At 41.6% G+C, this 19,246-nt stretch overlaps 2 protein-coding genes and 1 long non-coding RNA gene across 7 annotated transcripts; 2 read left to right on the top strand and 1 right to left on the bottom strand.

The window, feature by feature from the left end:
• Positions 1-580: 580 nt before the first annotated feature.
• On the bottom strand, positions 581-15,546 carry LOC136355784 (uncharacterized). 2 transcript variants are annotated; one of them, XR_010740162.1, is made up of 2 exons: positions 15,265-15,546; positions 581-994 (listed from the first exon to the last, which is right to left on the bottom strand). It is a non-coding gene; the product is annotated as an uncharacterized lncRNA (long non-coding RNA). The 2 variants fall into 2 exon arrangements; XR_010740161.1 differs by lacking the exon at positions 581-994 and adding an exon at positions 13,579-13,832.
• Positions 5,110-13,841, top strand: LOC4331478 (NAC domain-containing protein 105). Its single transcript, XM_015775228.3, has 4 exons — positions 5,110-5,245; positions 11,162-11,347; positions 11,445-11,716; positions 12,877-13,841. The coding sequence occupies exons 2-4, from the start codon at positions 11,185-11,187 to the stop codon at positions 13,549-13,551; spliced, it is 1,110 nt and encodes a 369-aa protein (XP_015630714.1). The 5' UTR covers positions 5,110-5,245; positions 11,162-11,184; the 3' UTR covers positions 13,552-13,841.
• Positions 15,547-15,744: 198 nt separating the features above from the next.
• Positions 15,745-18,166, top strand: LOC4331476 (uncharacterized). Of its 4 annotated transcripts, none has more exons than XM_015775244.3 (3): positions 15,745-15,872; positions 16,348-16,518; positions 17,826-18,166. In XM_015775244.3, the coding sequence occupies exons 1-3, from the start codon at positions 15,783-15,785 to the stop codon at positions 17,841-17,843; spliced, it is 279 nt and encodes a 92-aa protein (XP_015630730.1). In that variant the 5' UTR covers positions 15,745-15,782; the 3' UTR covers positions 17,844-18,166. The 4 variants fall into 4 exon arrangements, with proteins under 4 accessions (XP_015630730.1, XP_015630729.1, XP_015630728.1 ...); XM_015775243.3 differs by having other exon boundaries at positions 17,821-18,166; XM_015775242.3 differs by lacking the exon at positions 17,826-18,166 and adding an exon at positions 17,354-17,636.
• The last annotated feature ends 1,080 nt before the right edge of the window (positions 18,167-19,246 follow it).

Below are 19,246 nucleotides of genomic sequence, written 5' to 3'. Positions count from 1 at the left end.
TATGCATGCACCGCCCCACTTACCACCGTTCCATTGGTTATTGCCCCGCGTGGTTGGATACCAGCTGCATGCTGTTACAGTCCAAACTTACAGTACGTCCGGCCAGTGATCTGCATTGGTGCATGCACGCATGTAACATTATATGTATGACTTTCGATCGAGTTTGAATTGTATATGGGGACCGTCTGTCTTTTTTCCCATCCAGAAACCAATATAATGTTACCTGCCGGGGCGGCCGTGGACGCCGACACACTATCCGAGTTTAAATGGGACTTTGTAAATGTTATCATATGCTTAGGTAACTAATGATGCAAAGTGAAGCAGAGGGGTTAACTTTGATAGCGACGTTTAGCCCGTTACTCTGGGGCTGCAGGATATTTTGGTCAGTCGCCATCCGGTTAAGTAAAACGATTAATTAACCAAGGTAAGAAGAGTTAGTTACAGCATTTCAAAGATACGCATGGTGCCGACCAACCAATGAAAGTTAAGTATGAAAAATAACTTTTTATGCATACTCCTTAATATCCTGCATTCCTGCTCGGTCTGATATGATCTTATAGTAACAGGCTAACAGCAGATATGATCTTGAACACAGCATCCATGTATTGTGCCCGTCACATCACAGATAAAGTACAGTTCTGAACAACTTTTGACTTTTCTGCATCGCCGGCTGGCCTGGGCCACAATGGCGAGTTTCTAGAGGCAACAATATGTGCCTGCCGGTGTACTGTACTGTGAAAAGAACAACCTTTCCATGGGAAAAAATCTCAGCGCTTTTTAGCGTTCTGAGGAATAGACGAAAGGCAAACAAAACACTGTATTCACTCGATTTGTGGCAAGATAGCTAACTTTCATTCTGCTTTCGCAATATCTGCATGCATGGCTGCATCTACACATCAACATGCTGATCATACAAATGGCACATTCACACTGCCTGCAACTCGACGTCTGAACACATTTGTGCAAGCTGGAGTAGCTAGCAACTGCTCCAAGCCTGCCACATGTAAAATAACCTGTCAGAGGTTACTCTCATGGACGTACCTTCGTGCTTACAAGTGGAAATCCTCGTAGCCTAAAACGACGTCGAGTACAAAAACGACGTGTATGTGTACTTTGCATCTAGTGTATCTTGTACGTAAAGCCTTTGGATCATCGACCATACCATTAGCCAAGGCAGCATCAGTCAGCTGCAGCTAGGTACGTGTCGAGTTCAGACGTTTTCCATATGTCTGGACCTCTCGACGAGTTGCATCGTTTCAGGTAGGGTCACCATTGTCCATCGGTGTCCGGCCCCAGGCAATATGCAACTTGACCTCCTTTTCTTGTCCTACCAACACGTCTGTATTTTGCTTGATGTTGCTACGTATATATGTACCCTGTTTTATACTACATTACTAGTGCTACTGCTATATACTGCTACTGCTAGGAGTACATAGTTTCAGACACATGGATTCAGTACTGCAATGTGTGGGCCTAAAAGTAGATGAATATATTGGGAGCTAGCTAGCTAGTTCTAGATGCATCATCGGGAGTAGCATGATTAGTATATACCTGGACGCCCAGTTATTGGCCACACGATTGTAGTTTATGCTTATGTACGGGTGAGGCGTAACAGCTGCTAAGCTTATCCTGTTATTGTTAAGTGCACTTTTGGGGAGATGCTGTTACATGCTTGGTGGGGGAAGAAAGGACAAGTCATCAGCCAGCCTTAACCAAGAAAGAAAAGAAAGAAACATGGCGTGCCGTTACAGCTTTCCGATCGATTGATCAGTCTGTTGTTCCTGTATGTTTCGATCGCATGCAGCTGCTGAAGTGTATAGTAGTAATGTGCAAATATGTGTGCAATGCCAGATGAAAAGCGCATCGCTTTAAGAAATATGTGGTGATCAGCTAGCTAGCTTCAATGCTGCTGCATACGGTGTCAACTGTCAAGCACATGATGAATTGAAGAATTAGTACGTATATTCCATAGCTAGAGGCCGGGAGATAGAACATTAGCAAGGTTATTAATTAGAAGCTGACCAGAAACCAGAACATGTCCTCTATCTAGATGATCAATTTGGAACTCTGTTCCACACATTAAACCTGCCTTCCCTTCAGGTATATGCTAATTAAGCTGCTAATCACTCTTCAGCGCAGGCTAATGGCAATGTACATTCTTAATATAATGAACTACTAACTAGACAGTAAGGTTAAAGTGCTCGTGTAGACCAAGAAATATCTTAAATTTATCAACATGTCAACCAAGAACAGAAACAGCTTGCAGAGACAAGAAAAGTGAACCCGTCTATACATAATATCCTACTGGCCCCTGTTCCCTAATGCTGCGCCACTCTAACCCTGCAGCAAGAACATGGGTAACCCAGGGCACACCCACTGAATTAATTAGGGTTTAATCCCAGAGTGATCTGCAGACGACGTGTCGTCCGGGGAGCAAAAGTGCAGGGGAATGTCGTGCTCCAGCGTGGAGAGCAGCTCCCATCGGGATTAGCGCCGCGTGAGATTGTTTTGAGGTTACATGATCATTAGCAGCTGCTCGCCTGCTATGTCCTACCTGAATTAATTCCTCCCATTTGACCTCTCCATCTCTCTCTACCAAAACATTTGTGATGAGGAAACAAAAGTTCATGAGAAACTAATGCATGTCTATAGTAGCTAGCTATAGATAGATGAAGGGGCCGGCATTATTATAGTCACCCGGCCGCAAGAACATGATGCAAACCCAAGCAATTTGCAGGGCTGCTGGGCCCCTGTGTCCATAATCTTTTTCCATCTCTCACACTACCTATCCTTATTAGGTTTTGAAAGTTCTGTGTTACGACATTCATATGGTCCAAAAACCAAAAGTGTATCATTGTTTTGTTCCAGTACACCAGTGTCTGCTATATTTATTGGAAAAAAAAGAGAACAAACATGTATGTTATGCTGTAGCTGGACTCCATATATTTCTAGCTTTTTGTTCCCTGATCACTTGTTCATCAAGTACTACAAACATGTATATATACTTTTCAGGGAAGGCAATTAATTAATCTAATTAAAGTACGTTGTTGCAGTTGAAAATGGAGTACTAGGTCTAATTAATACTAAGTATTTATATTATGGGGGAAAACAGACAAACTCAGTGTGACGAAGAAGATTGAGTGAGTTTACCACTTGATTAATTTACAATTGAAAATTTCAAAAGATGGTGCATCCAGAAGATTAGAATGGGGACTAGAATGGGGTGTAGTATGTAGGTTTTATTATTGAAGGAAAAAAGCACAACTTTTTCGCTTTCTTTGCTTGACGAAAAAGAAAGATCGAATATAGATACACTACCTTAATCCAAAATTTGACCAATGCTTGCTTTGTCTCTGTGGTCACCCAGTTGAATTAGAACACATTTGTAATAATCATCAACAATTATAGCACACTAGCTACTCCGTAGATTTCCTTGACTTTGCTCATGATACCGTTAGTTAGAGTTGGATTCTGGTGTTGTAAAGCTCTGCACAGCATGTAGAAAGTTATGCCATTGTTCATATTGGCAAAACTTTTAACTTTCTGAGGTAATGAATTGAAGAAATTATTTTGGCTTAATTAAATACAGATCACAATTTGTTAATAAATAAATCTAAAATTGTTTCACTTTCATTGCATCATTGTAAATAGCTTTTCTTTGATCATGAGTTGATCAGCAGCTAGCCAGCAATGAGAACCGGAATGATGCGAGGGTTCCCAAATTTGATCCAATCTTATCACGCAAGGATTTGTTGTTTCCCTGTGGCTCCTAACAGTGGTAGGTGGCATCATACTTAGCACAACATGTTTTGTGTAATGCATGCCTACGCCCCTGTGTTATCGACATCATAATTCCCACTGATCATGCTTCTGGAATATAATTGATTTAATGCTAATGGCTAAGGCTAACAGACGCAATTAGTCCCTCATCAGCCTTGGTGCATATTGCTCTCTGATCTGAGAACACAAAATTCTAGGTAGGACATGAATAATAATAGTCAAATTAAGAAAGGACATGTCTGTATTGCATATATCGATCTGCATTTGATAAGCTAGCTAGCTAGAGATCGGTGATTTTTACTGGCTTCTGTGTTGAGTGATCAAAATCAAATTAACTGCTACTAGCTAGCCAGCTAGTGATTGCTACTTACATATCAGATCAAAACTGTACAGTTAACATCATTTTGTTCAATTAAACATATCGCATCAATCACAATTTGAAAGTAGGGAAACCCGTTCGCCCCAGAAATCTACTGCAATGATAGAATGGACTGATCATGCATGATACCTGGACAACTGTGTACGGGACCTGCAACAAGCAGCAGCTCATTCTACTGAGCAATTTGTTCATCTGTCAACTGGGGCAACATGGTCCTATAAACAGCTGAAAGCACATTGTGGTACCATTGGCAAGAATTAACATGCACTTGATTGCACCAGAAACTAAAGCATGCATTTAAAAGTTAATCATGCCTCGTTTCTCCAAATTAGAGAGGACGAGATGCATAACTAACTTATATATGTTCTTCTGTTCTAGTTTCTTGATCAGAATATATATCAAATATAGCTAGTAGCTTATGTATGCCATCTAGCACTGGAATGGCATGCCGCCGAATCCATTGAGAGATCTAGGTTTAGTCTCTCTTAAATTAAGTGATATATGCATGAGTTACTAGCTAGGTGCAGATACCTTTGCACCTGCTTCTACGTATGAATTACTCTAAGAGCCGGTATATGCAAAGGCCCTAGCTGGATCATGGCTAAGTTCTGGCCGCTACAAGATTGATCAATAGGCACATATATCATCAGCTACATGCAAAGGTTAGACATAGATGCTCGAATGCTAGAGCTTCTTCTGTACTGTTCAGTGCCGGGAGAGGAAAGGGAAAGAGGAGTAGCAGCTAGCAGCAGGAGGAAGAGGACGACGTGACGTCAGCTGGTGGGCCCATATGTGGGGCCCAAGGGCCTTCATTCCCCTCACCCACGCGCGACGGAAAGGAGAGCGACCCCGACCCTTTTTTATACCCGCCACCTTCTCGACCCCTCTTTTCTTCTCCAATGCAAACTCCATCTCCTCCTCTCCAATGCTATTTATTCTTCCACACACGCAGGCCAGCTTCTTGCCAACAGCTAGAGAAGAGAACATACAGACGAGTTTGTGCTTCTCCTTGGAGAAGAGAGTTTCTTGAATTCGATCGCCTAATCTGTATAGATCGAGATAACTGAAGCTGTCGCTTGATCTGAGGTGAGTTTCAGTACTGGTTGATCGATCAGTTATTAGCTATATATGTTGGTGTGTTCATCGATCTGTGATCTGTGCTGGTTTGATCATCTTGATCTGTTCTTTAATTTTGTTCAATCTAGCTCCTCTCTATTAGGCAAAAATCCTTAGCTGCTTGTTCTTCGAAAAAAAATTCTAGCACTTCTCTTCTCCTCTTTGCTAGCTTGAACTGAAAATAGTCGAACAAGATGTAGCTATGAATGTGGCCAAATACATCTCGATGCAGAAACTTCTTCATTTCTGTTATGGAAAAAGATGTGGCTATATATATGCCCTGTTTATTTGCAACCTTTTCAGTTTTTTTTCTTTTACATTCCCCTCTTTTCTTCGTTGATCTTTATTGATCATAATCAGATGCTTAAAAAAATTCTTCATACTGGTATTGGTATCATATGCATCTGATGTGATATGATGTATATTGATTAAAAATCAAGCTGTTTATTGCATGCTCTACATACATAGTAGTATGTGTGTAAAGTTATATATTTTGAATTACATTTGCTACTTCAACATAATATTTTTATAATAAAAATCATAAAACAAACAATTCTCTGTGTCGGTAGTATATGTTTTGTATATAGAGCAATTTTACAGTTCTCAAGGTATCAAATTTTACAAGAGAAAAGTGGTACCTTAAGGACTGTAAAAAATAAATGTGACACAAATAAATGTGTTCATTCACATGTAACTACAACACTGTCACACCGCACAGAGACATTGCATCCTTCTGATTGACCCCCTATATGATCATAGTAATTGATCTACCTCTTTTCCTTTTCGAGAAAGCGCAGTGGTCATATACATAACCCATTTTTTCTTCTTTCTTTTTGTTCCATTTTACCCCCAAAGAAAGATCTGAATCATACACTCAAATAGACCGAAATTGCCTTTTAGATTGGCCAATGTATTTTTGGATATGGTGGTATATGGTGCTATAAAAATTAAACGAGCACTCTCAAGATGGTCGGTTCAGATCACTATATACTACTGTAGCTATAGTATGTACTTTTACACACTGTGAAGTATATATATGTTGAACTAAATTATATCCACTTATATATGTCGTCGTACAATAATTAATAGACGGCGTGACAACACTTCTTTTACACGAAACAACCTTATATGAGTAAGCTAATAAGTGCTATACAGTCCACGCATAGTAGTTTTGTTGCACCAAGCTAGATGAGGTTTGCATGCAGAGGCTGGAATTGGAAAAATGGTCGGAATGCAAGCAAATTTCCAAAGTCTGATTAATTTGAAGAAAAACAAATATAAATTAATGTAGCCTTTTGCCATGTAAACTATACCAGCACTGTACTAGTTTGGTCTACATGGAAATCTTCCATAACTTATTTTGTTCCAATTTCTACTACCATATAAAAACACAAGTGTGGAATGTTTTTTTTTGAATTTTTTTTACAAGTGACCATTATTTTAGTTATGGCGATGCATGATATATCTAATACATTACACACTTGATCAATAAGCTGCTCACAAGTGTGGAATGTAGATATATCATGCATCGCCATAACTAAAATAATGCTCATTTTTGGGAACATGAGGCTATATGTGCAATACTTAGGATAATTAATCTTGGTAAATCATTTGTCTCATTCTTGAATCATTAAACACGGATACGAAGGTCACTGTACATATCGATCTAGGACCACCATCCCCTTTCTATCCATTCTGACCCAACCTGGTATAGTATATACTACCATAGGAGGTCTGTGACAATGTTAGCAAGGTAGCATGCGTGCACCATCTTAGTTGACATCCTTACATAATAACAACCCTAGAGGATTAATACTTTAGTGTAGTGACTGATCCATCAATAAAAAATCAACATTCCTTTTTCATTGCCATGAGGTATATACCCGACATCGGGACTTATAGGCGGTCTGTAATTTTATCCTAATTAAAAAGGGTAGATCTCACATGAAAGGACTGGATTTACAAATTAACAATTCATTAGCACATTAATGAATGGTGTATACTTATATATATATTATAAATTAATTAATCATGCATTATGTCCTGTTATTCAAATTCGTTGCATTGAGCAAGATCTCAATTTGTCATTTCTCTTGCAAGCTCTCGAGGGGACATTCCCTTATTATTTGCATGTCATCTAATGGTTATAATTTTTTTATAAAAAAAATAACAAGATAGATTAATGTGATATATCACTCTACGACACATGGAATGTCAAATTTAACTTCTACATGTCGCAAAAGAAAAATTGGCTATGAATATATGTTAACTAGCTATAGTTTAATTTTCTTTTGCAACATGTAGAAATTGGATTTTAACTTGTATGTTTGTGGAGTGATATATCATATATTATCTATTTTCTCAAAATTTTCATATTTATTTAGATGATATGCAAACAACGAGGTGATGTCCTCTCAACAGTTCAAAATCCACTCCCTCACATTTAGGCTTATCAGCTCATTTTCTTTGGTGAGACATAAAACATAGAAAGAGTATTTCCTAGTATGAGATGTTGTATATTATAGTATGATAAATCTAGACAAAAATTTGTTCATTCATAATACTAGAATGTGACACATCCCATACTAAATTAACTTAATATGTGACGAAGGAAGTACTATATAACTAGCAACAACCATGCATCACAATACTAAAAACCAAAGGGGAAACACAAAATGATTGTGATCTACCCCTGGACCTTCTGTGTCCACCCTACAGAAGAGCTACCATCCATGCATGCCCTACGAGCTGTACTGTACTCCTCCACTGCACAGGACACTCCCCGTCCAGTAGTACGATCGGCATGCACTATAGCGTTGCAACTTCGCAAGCAGTATCTCAGCAAATGTGAGCGCATCTACTAGTAGCTAGGATCAGTAGGCAGCTCGCCCACAATGCACAATGCAAGGCCAGAGCTAAGCTAGGGTCCCTGCTGTGCCATGGAATTCCTCGACAAACAGACAGAACGGTCAGAGGCCGTGCAAGAAAACCGATAGTCGTGTGCCCCTGCTGGCTGCTGCTGTGTTAGCTTTCCATTCTCTCTGTGCATGCCATGGCTATAGCTTTCACGGAGCAGTGAGTGATCGAGTGAGTGTTAGTGGCGCTTTTTTAGCCTCTTCTTCTCCTTTAATTTGCAGGCCTGATCGCTGAAAGGGCCCTCCGATCCCCGGCATTGGCTAGCTAGCTTCCTCTCCTCACGTTTTTATTCTCTCCATCTTTTGCTCCCAGCCCCACCTTTAATTTGTCAAATTTTTTTACATGCCCCACGGCATGCAGGCGCGTGCTCATCCGCCCGGCAAATGCTAGCGATGCAGCTTTCTCGTTTTGGTTGTTGTGTTTTAAGCTTAGCCCCAGCATCCACGCACCATGTATAAATGCCATATGTTTTATACCCTTTTTATTTAGGCTTATAAGCCAACTTATAAGTCAAAAAATATAAGCCTAAACAAACAATCAGCTTTTTCGTTTGGCTTTTTTGAAGCCATAAGCCACTCTAACACTATTAAGCCAAAATCTAGGTTGGAGAAGTTTTTTTGGCTTATGTGAGATAGATGCATGACTCCACCATTAAACTTAGAACATTAAATCCACCGGCTTATAAATCATATAAGCCAATAAGCTGACTTAAAAGTCTAAGCCAATAAGCCCAAGCCCAAACAAAGAGGGCATTAGGCCCCGTTTGATTCAAAGGAAATTCATAGGAATTTTAGAGGATTTTATTCCTATAGGAATTTTTCCTACAAAGACCTTTGAATCAAAGGAATGAACACTATGGAATCCTATGAAATTCCTATGGAATGCCTCTTCCCATACAAGTTTTGGAGGAATTTTAACAAGAGGTAGAACCTCATGGAAGAAATCCTTCGAGTCTTTATCTCTCCTCAAATTCCTGTGTTTTTCCTGTGGTCCAATCAAACGGTCATTCCTATGTTTTTCCTGTGGTTTGCAATCCTCTGTTTTACACTTACATTCCTGTCAGAATCATATGTTTTTCCTATTCCTCCGTTTTTTCATTCCTTTGATTCAAAGGGGCCCTTAGTTTGCGAACTAGATAAAAAGCTGCTAATATTAAGATATATTCAATTCTAGAATTAATTGCAGATATATTGCATTGCATATATACTTGATGCTCTAAGCTATATACAGTACGTACGTATATCTAAGCTATGTACAGTATATGTACAAAATAAAGGCCTGGCAAGCTCTGCGTACAGTGCTTTGCATTGAGCCATGCATGAATCCATTTTCATGAGAGCTGTATGATCAGAATGAGTAGAAAATCATGCATATTGAGGTTCTTAAGTACTAGCTATACTAGCGTGTATCTAGCGCACACATGCACTTCAAAAACATATATGCAGCACTCTCTAGTATAAAAGTCACACTAATTGTTGCTACAAATTAAGGCCCCTAATTTTATTACTCTAAACAAATTACTGAACTCTGAACAAACTAATCAGAGAAGGTACAATAAATCTAATCAGCAGGCTCCAAAATATTCCAACTCAGATTATTCTCACGTGGAAGAGAGATAACTGGAGAGAGGGAACAAAGCGGGCGCTAGATGTAGCGCCGAGCGATACACAGATACGCATGCATTTGTGGGTCCCGCAACCACCCCGCCGATCCCGTGTATCGTTTTGTTTCTGTTGTGCCTCTTCCGATCCGCCCGATGCATTTTGCTCCGCTTCACGCCGCCTCCGCTCACCCCTGTCTCGCCGGAATTTTCTCCCGCGACGTGAAACTCCGCCGTGAAAGCTCCAGTGCGCCCAAAAAGTTAGTAATCCCAGTTCTCAGCGACAAAGAAAGCGAGAGGAGGATTGAGAGGCGCTTGGTGCGGGCATGCAACTGGCACCCAAAGCAATAAGCAACTTCTTGATTTGAATTGGCTTGGTCTAATTCTTTTCTTTTCTTCTCCCACTGTCTGTTGAATGCTTGTCGTCTATGTTTGTTCTACCGATTCTTCGTCTCATCTGTTGCATCTAGTCCGTTCTAATCTCTTCCTATAGCTCCTTTTATTTTCCCTTTTGTTCTTCTCCTTTTTTCATGTATAGATTATGCAGTTGGGCAGCAGTGGGTTGTGATATACTATGTGAATTATCAAGTGTGTTGTTATTCGTTAATTTTTCAAGTAGAGTAGTAGATAACCCATATTTATTACATAATACAAATGGCCATATAAGCCACAGAGTTGAGGGCGTTTCTGATCATGCACATGTAAAGTTTATTGTTTGAATAATGAGATCATGTTGATATAATAGCCAACCTATTGTACTAGTTAGTTTTGGTATTGGCTATAAAATGACATGGATGTTATTGGAGCTAGTAGCTGGCTACACTATTGACCTTGCTCTTATATAGCAGACCATTTTTCTGCTGCTGCAACAGCTATAATTCGTTGCTGACTATAGCCCACATGCCTCTGAGATATCACCAGTCGACAGTATCATTCGCAGGCCTGTAGCTTTCCTACATTTGTCCCTGCTGGCCTCTTGCCCAGGCTCTGCCGTACTTTGCCTTTTTATCCTAGAAAGTCCATAGTGCAAACCCAACATGGCTGGATTAAATTTTACCAAAGCACTGAAACCCATACACACTACTGTAGTAGTATACTCCTTGTCAGTCAGTCTGTAGCTAGTCATTCAGTATCCAGACCAAACCAATGCTACTAGCCCTTCTGTGCAGATAGCTTTTGCATTTGTGTGTCCTATAAAAAATCGCAAGATAGCCAGCCTGCTTGCACCGAATGATTCGAGCACTTGCATGTGTTCTTTACTACTAGTGCCACTCGCGAGCTATATCATTTGATGCATGCATGCATTGGGTGTGGATGGATATTTAGAAGACGGTGTTGCTGAATCTGATGCACGGTGCATGCAATTGCAGTGCAGGCACAGGTTGGTGATCATATGGACGCCATGGAATCATGCGTCCCTCCTGGGTTCAGGTTCCACCCCACCGACGAGGAGCTCGTCGGCTACTACCTCCGCAAGAAGGTCGCCTCCCAGAAGATCGACCTCGACGTCATCCGCGACATCGATCTCTACCGCATCGAACCCTGGGATCTCCAAGGTACAACTAGAGATCGTATGATTAATTTGAGTTTCAGAGATGATCATTGTGGCATTATTTATCCTAATTGTGTTGCCTGGTTTGTTGATTGATGAAGAACATTGTGGGATCGGGTACGATGAGCAAAGCGAGTGGTACTTCTTCAGCTACAAGGACAGGAAGTACCCGACGGGGACGAGGACGAACAGGGCGACAATGGCGGGGTTCTGGAAGGCGACGGGGAGGGACAAGGCGGTGCACGACAAGAGCAGGCTCATCGGCATGAGGAAGACACTCGTCTTCTATAAGGGCAGGGCGCCTAATGGCCAGAAGACCGACTGGATCATGCACGAGTACCGCCTCGAGACCGACGAGAACGCGCCGCCACAGGTATATACATATACCGATTTCACTAGCTAATTGGTTTCTTAATTTTCTCTGCATGCTAGCTAGCTCTACATAAACTAGCAAACTGGTTCCATGCTTGATAGGCTAAGTTCCTAATTTTAAAAAGTTGTATATATCCGGTTGGATGTATAGGCTGGGTTTATCAAAAAAAAAAGAAAATATTTTTTAAGGTTGTTAGTGACCACATTGCATACTTATATATCTGAGAAAATATATCTGAATTATATACTTATATATGTGTGTTGCAACTTGCAACTGAAGATAAAATGCAGTATACCAGCTTAGGCCTTATTAGAGGTTAAGGTCTAATGGTGCCCAGAGATTTCTAAAGTAGCACGCACAGAGATCTGCCGCCGATATACATGCGTGCAAGCATGTCTAATTCATGTACCACTAGTAATGGACCATATAGATAGGAATATATCAGTAGCACTAAGCAGCACCACAACTCTTTTTGTTCTTGAAAGATAAGTCTTGCATTGGCCTCCCTTTTTGTGAGCCTTCCAAAGTCTTCTATTCTCTCCCAAATAAAGGTAGCCTGCATCCAGTGTTGATGCCATCCTGACCTTACCACTAACACCAAAACCTTTTTTCCCTAGACAATTGCATGCGCATGCATGGCCTAGTTAGGGTTTCCCCTGGTGTGAACGTCCTAACATGCGCCATATATTGTTTACAAGCTGTATGCAACTTGTGCTAGTACTCATCAAAACCATTGCATGCTGCTTGGCAAACATGTCACCACAAAACTAAAAAAGTTATCAGCTCGTATTGTTCCACTATCACACAGTGGGAAGCTAGCTAACTTTACGAATGATTGGCAAATACTTTGGTGTCAATGTCAACCTTGCAAAATGCAGCTCACATCCCCCCCGTTCGTTTCCTCTTAAAACAATGGATTAAATTTTGAATTTTTGTGCTACGCTTTTCAAACTGCTAAACGGTGTGTTTCTTGTGAAAACTTTCTATATGAAAGTTGTTCTAAAATATCGGATTAATCTATTTTTCAAGTTTATAATAATTAAAACTTAATTAATTATACGTTATTACCACAACGTTTTACATGAAATATTTAATCTTAATCTTCGGGAGACTCAAACACCACCTAAGTATCTAACTTTATTTGCATGTGTGTACTACAGGAAGAAGGATGGGTGGTGTGCCGAGCATTCAAGAAGAGGACGGCGTATCCGGCGAGGAGCATGGTGGAGACGTGGGACTACTCCTTGCACGAGCGCAACATCATGAGCGCCGCGGCGGCGGCGGCGTTCGCCGATCCGAGCGCGGCGTACGCGCAGATGAGGCGGCAGCACAGGAGCGGGCGGTTCAAGCAGGAGGCGGAGCTGGACGGCGCCGCCACAGCCCTCCTCCACTACTCCAGCCACCTCGCCGAGCTGCCGCAGCTCGAGAGCCCCTCCGCGGCTGCGGCGCCGCTCCAGCCCAACCCGAGCCAGCTGGCCACCGCCGGCGAGGACGACGACTGCAAGGGCGATAATGGCGGTAGGAGGGCCAAGAAAGCCCGCGCCGCCGGCGACAAGGTGGCGACGACCACGGACTGGAGAGCGCTCGACAAGTTCGTCGCGTCGCAGCTTAGCCCCGGGGAGTGTGGCAGCATGGAGGCAACGGCGGAAGCCGCGGCGGCGGCAGTCGCCGGTGTGAGCTCGCCGCTGGACCACGGCGATGACGACATGGCAGCATTGCTGTTTCTCAACAGCGACGAGAGAGACGAGGTCGACAGGTGGACGGGGTTGCTCGGCTCCGGCGCCGGCGCGAGCGGCGTCGACGGCGACCTCGGAATCTGTGTGTTTGACAAATGAGGGACAAAGCATTCACAGCACGATGTGTTCATCACATCAACCGGATGGGATATATGGTTATAGCTGAAATTTTTATAAATTGTTCTCTTTTTTTTTCTTCTGCTTCTTTTTATGTTCCCAAATGTGATTGTAACCTTTAATCGATCTGTCCCCTGTGCAGAGTCATAAGATGCATGGCATTGCAATGTGCTTTTTTTTTCCCAGTTGATGTGATCCTACATTGGCACTTTGTAAATGTCTTTGACTCCCAGCTGGGTGGCATATATAGTACACTGTACTCTCTACAGTAATTAATGACATAATATTTGAAGTCAGCATAACTTGCTAGAAACGACTAAAGCAAGAGGTGCGCGTGCAGAACAAAATGCTACTCTGACTCAGCACACTAGCTAGTAACTCGTTGAACTTGTACAAATATTATCAAGAAAAAACTCTAGGAAATTTAGATTGTGATCACTAGTCAAGAGGGCTGTGCGATTGATCAGGCTATATACATAATCATAGATTCCAAAACAAAGTTGTATTATATATATAGATTCTTATAGCACTGCTGGAGAAAGGGGCATCACTCCCGGTTGGTAACCCTCTAAAGTCCTGGTTTTGCAACTGGACCACGAATTCAAGACTAAAGATGTTAAAATAACCAAGAGTAAAGATTGATCTTTATTCCCGGTTACCAACTGGAACAAAAGAGGGTAGCGCCAGGCTCTCTAATCCCTATTCTCCTCTTTTTTTTTTTCTTTTTCATTGTTCTTTGCATATTGATTTTACACCAAAATCACATAGATCAACATCACAAAATCGAACATTGACATCACAAATTCACACATACATCACAAATCCACCACAAATCCAGACATACATCACAAATCCACCACAAATCCACACATACATCATAAATCCACGTATCAATTCGATATACAAATTTACTAACACAATACACTACAATTTACTAAAATATTTTTATATATATTTTTTTAAAAAAGACGAGTGATCAAAGTTTTGAAGATAAATAGTCCTATTGACAGTTACTAAAAGGGGAGGTGAATGGAGTACGTGTTATGGCTTTATGCAAATTTGGCGTGTTTGATAGAAGAGAATATTTGTGACTACCTGAGAATACAGATGTGATTTGCATAGAATAGTGACAGGCTCTAGGTAGTAGATCTGAAGCAAAATATTCGCTAAATCAATATACTCCTATGTTGTTATTAGTGCGGTCTCACTCAATCACCACAAATCCCTAGACCTTAATTCAGTCTTGTTCCCAGTTGTTGCCAAACGACGAAGCCGTAAGTAGGGATGCCAGTAGTTAGTCCCGTTACCCGTATAAAAACCCGTTTACTAGTTCATTTCTTACACGATAGTATAAAATTTAGAAGAAAAAATAAACTAGAAGAGAGATATATAAGCGGGCTTAAAAAAAACCCGCTTGCATCCCTACCGTAAGATTATTATATACGACAACAGATGATCTTCCAAATAGGAGGCCTATTCTCTCGTGATAGGTAGAAGGGATCAACAACTAATTAATTATACCGTAGTGCGTGCTTACTACCCATTAATCAATTATTATACCGGGATAATGAACTCAGTCTAAAATCTCTGTTCATGTTGGTCTAATATATATTATCACTAACTAGTCTGATCAAAATAATGCAGAAATTCCTATTCTAAAAAAAAACTGCAGAAATCAAGGATTCAAGGGTGTACCTGCTGAATTGCTCCGGTTGATCGGATCAGCTTCTGAAAATCCACCCACGGATCGTAACTCGCCGCTCGCCACACGCCCAAACCAGTACAACTAGGGCGGCGGTGCGCGCCAACGCCAATCGATCGGCCGGTGGTGGCGGTGACGCCCGGTGCCGGCGCCGGCCCTCATGGAAACGAGAGGATTGGTGCGACCGCCGGAGTGCGCTCCGATGGCCGATTGGCCGCGGCGGCGGCGGCGGCACCGCGAGTCGGCGAGACGACGCCTGATCAGGCCGCCGCTTCTCTTCCCCAATCCCTCTACCTCCCGGTCTTGTACTGTACATCATTTAGGCCCAGCAAAGCCCACGTAGTCCGTTTTTTATGTGGGCCTCATCAGTCCTTCCTCGCAACTAAGGCCCATTTAGCGAAACCCAGGCTCGTTGGCCCAGTTCTCCCCTCCGTCTTCAGTTTTCTCCACCATGAGAGGACTGCTACAGAGTTGTGGAGTGGATCTCCGCCTCCGGTGAGCTCCAGCTCCGATGGCACGCGGAGGCGGCTACGGGTGGGCGCTCGCGGCGGGCCTCAACGCCGCGCTCGCCGCCATCTCCGCCAAGTTCTTCGCGCCTCCGGTACTCTACTAGCTCTCTCTCTACCTCCCTCCGATCTGAACATTCTGTTTTCTGTTCATACCTTGCTTGGAAGGCTGCCGCTGTAACCTTAATAGGCCGCTTCAGCCTTTGTTCGGGTTTAATTTGTTCATGCTGGTTCGATTAAATGATTTTACCAAGTTCATGGGCATGAAACAGTCACTTACTTGGATCCGAAGTTGCGGATTCATCAGATAATTCGAGGTTAGATGTGTGATCCCTTCAGCTAATGACTTAGTGCTAGAAGTATAACTGGGATAATGTGGAAATTGCTGATCAAAAGTTAACTATCATGTGTGGTTCAATTAGTTTAGGATCAGATTGTGAAAATACCTCAAATCAAATGATACCGGTTTAACCTGTACTCCGGATTAGTTCCTCCTACCAGTGTACTTGTAGTCTAGTGCTGCCTGCTATTTTGTTACTTGAGACTTGACTTTATTATTGCCTTCTACAGCTTCTGAAATACAGCATGGTGATACTTTTCAATGTGACAATGTGGGGCTGCTATGTGAACAGCCTCAAAGCACTGTCATCCCTCCAAGCAACCGTCACCAATTTTGCTGCCAACTTCATTTCATCAGGTCTTGCAGGGTACTTTCTGTTCGAGGAGCCACTGCCTTCTAAGGTAATATGAGAATTCTCCCTTCTGTGTAGTGCGTGCACATCAAGCTAGTTATTCATGCAGATCAAATAGCTAAAAATTTTCAAATTTATTTGTGTTAGCTTATGTCCTCTGTTAGATTGGGCTTTTTCTTCCCTTTCAAACATGGGAAGAGTATCCTAGGTTGATCTGTCACATTGCTTCTTAGTAGTATGAGTAGGTTTATTTATTATAAATAGGATTAAATCTAGTTATTAAGCTAGGCCACTTTATCTGGATTCATATTACTCGCTTGAAAAGTCACATAGCATACAAAGATTATCTTATAATTTACTGTTGTATGAAAAAATTCTTGAGAGATGCATGCAGTTGGTTGATAGGAAAGAAAACACACTGGATCTTTAGGTTGTTATGCTAAAATAGATGCCGTTTTTCAGATAGAGAAATAGATGGTCTTGTGCTTTATATCATGAGCAATGACTTGCCCCCTTGTATACCAGTTAAATACAAGCCAAACCCTGTCATAAATACAACAATAATAACATATCACTTGCCTACTATATCTGTACAGCTGAATTTATGTACAGTCTGTAAAATATAATAATAATAAAAAAAGACATTTGGAGGGAGAGATGTCCCTCCAAACAGTTTCAAGAAGAAATGTGAGCGTGTTGGGGATTGAACACGGGACCTCAGGGTTGAAACCACACACCCTTTGCCACTGCATTATCAGGTGTATCTCAGACTGTAGAATACTGATACATCACTTTCCCCACTTTTGAGTTTACATGTATACAAAATTGTAACTGAACTGCACTCAGCTTTTGAATTTGATGTATGTTCATACAGTGGTTTGTAGGTGCTAGTCTTATCATTGTTGGTGTTTTTATCCTAAGCAAATCAAGCATCGAGAAGAAACTGAACTCTGACTAGAGTAAGTTTTAAGGCCAAAATTTTATTAGCTACGACACACATTGTCAGTTTGTACTTCTATAAGCTTGTGGTATGTTTGACCATAACTTGACTCTTTTGTAAAAACTTGTGTCAATTATGTTTTGCAACTTTAGTTCATATTTTTGTAATTAGTAAATAACTTGAGCTCATCTATTGAGACATCAATACAAGATTGTTTTAAAAGTGAATGCATGATCTAAGAATTGCTTTTTATATTGACTTTAAGATGACAACAATCAGGAAGTGGAAGCGCCATATCTGAAAGGAGTATCTCTTTTCTCATTAGCAGTATAGTCACAGCAGAAATTCTTCCCTCTAATATTTTCATAATTTCATTGCCCGAGCTCTGACTTTGATTTTTTTTACGGCAAGAGGAGATTTTCAGCTGTTCCTGAAGCACTGTAGATCATGATCCTCTGAAATGCAGTGTGAGTGAAAAAAGATAAGGTTCTTTCCACTGTTCATGAAGCACAGCAGATAATGTTCCTCTGAAATGACAATCCTATGTCGGATGCTCCATCAACATTAGCTTCCCATCTGCTGACCCCTCCAAGGGACAGCATAATTTGCTTTTGATACCCGCGGTATAGTTTCATCAGTGTTTAACTGTCCCTTCGTTTCTAAGAGAACCTTCTTAGTACGCCAGTCTGGACTGTTAACTGATACTACTACCTTGTTTGGTGATACTGATACCTGAACGGCTGAACCTGTGTTATCACTTGTCAGGACCTTACAGTTTGCTCTGTCCTGCTAGCGAGCAACGCAATCAGTAATTCAGTATATCGAAGGAGATCGTGCGTGGTCGTGCTATCAGCCGATCAAGTGATGAAAACTTGAATCTATAGGGATTGAATTGTCATCCTCATCAGTAAAAAATATTTGCATTCCAAACATGTCTGAGGCTTTTCTTGAAATAAAAAAAAGAATCATTGCAGTTGCCTGTTGCAGCATCCGGAAAGAAAGAAAGAAAGAGGAGCACATGCACATGCCATGCGTCCCATTTGAGCATCTTTTATTGGGGTAGGGTGGGTTCCTCCTGAATGGATGCAATCTGCATGGCAAGTAAACCATTTCTGTTGACTAGTACAAACTCCTGCTGAAAAATATTCTTCAGACAAACGGAGTAGGACCATCCGAGACGATCGATCGATGAATCGATGGACTTTATGGGTGTAGTACGCTGGGCAGAGACAAGAGTTTGGCTATCTTGATTCTGAGGATGAGTCGACCAAGGGACCCTTTGCAGGGTCAGGTTTGTTTTTTGTCCCACTCTCTGGAAGACTGGAGTAGTACACTACTTGAAGCATCCCATAGCTGGGGGATAGTGACAATTACAGAGTCGTTCTACATTGTGTATTCGCTTATCTAATTTGCTGATCCTGAAGAAACGGGCAGTCTATCCTAGATGGAAATGGAAGAACAACGATCTGAAATGGGAATAGTAAACCCGAAATTATGGAAATTAGGAGTAACACAGGATTGATTGGAAACGTTTCATTCAGAAATTTTTATACGTTCCAAACGAGACACTGCGTGTTGCTTCGACTACACGTTGTGCGTCCGGCACGATACGACAAACTTTCCAGCTGAAGCTGGATGTATGCGAGCAGTGCAACGGCCGGCCGGGAAACGAACACCTCTTGAATCCCTCTCACAGAAGCGAACAAGCCAGCTTCGTGGCCAGTAAGTACCAAGCCACAGCTCACCGCGGAATCGACCGGGGTGAGCTGAGCTGGATGCAGATTGCGCCCGGAGTAACCGAGCTGGGGACGGGGTTAAAGTGAGGACATGATTAGTC

This window comes from Oryza sativa, chromosome 3 (genome assembly GCF_034140825.1).
Source record: "Oryza sativa Japonica Group chromosome 3, ASM3414082v1".
Taxonomy (NCBI): domain Eukaryota; kingdom Viridiplantae; phylum Streptophyta; class Magnoliopsida; order Poales; family Poaceae; genus Oryza; species Oryza sativa.
This window is presented reverse-complemented; position numbering and strand designations above follow the sequence as displayed.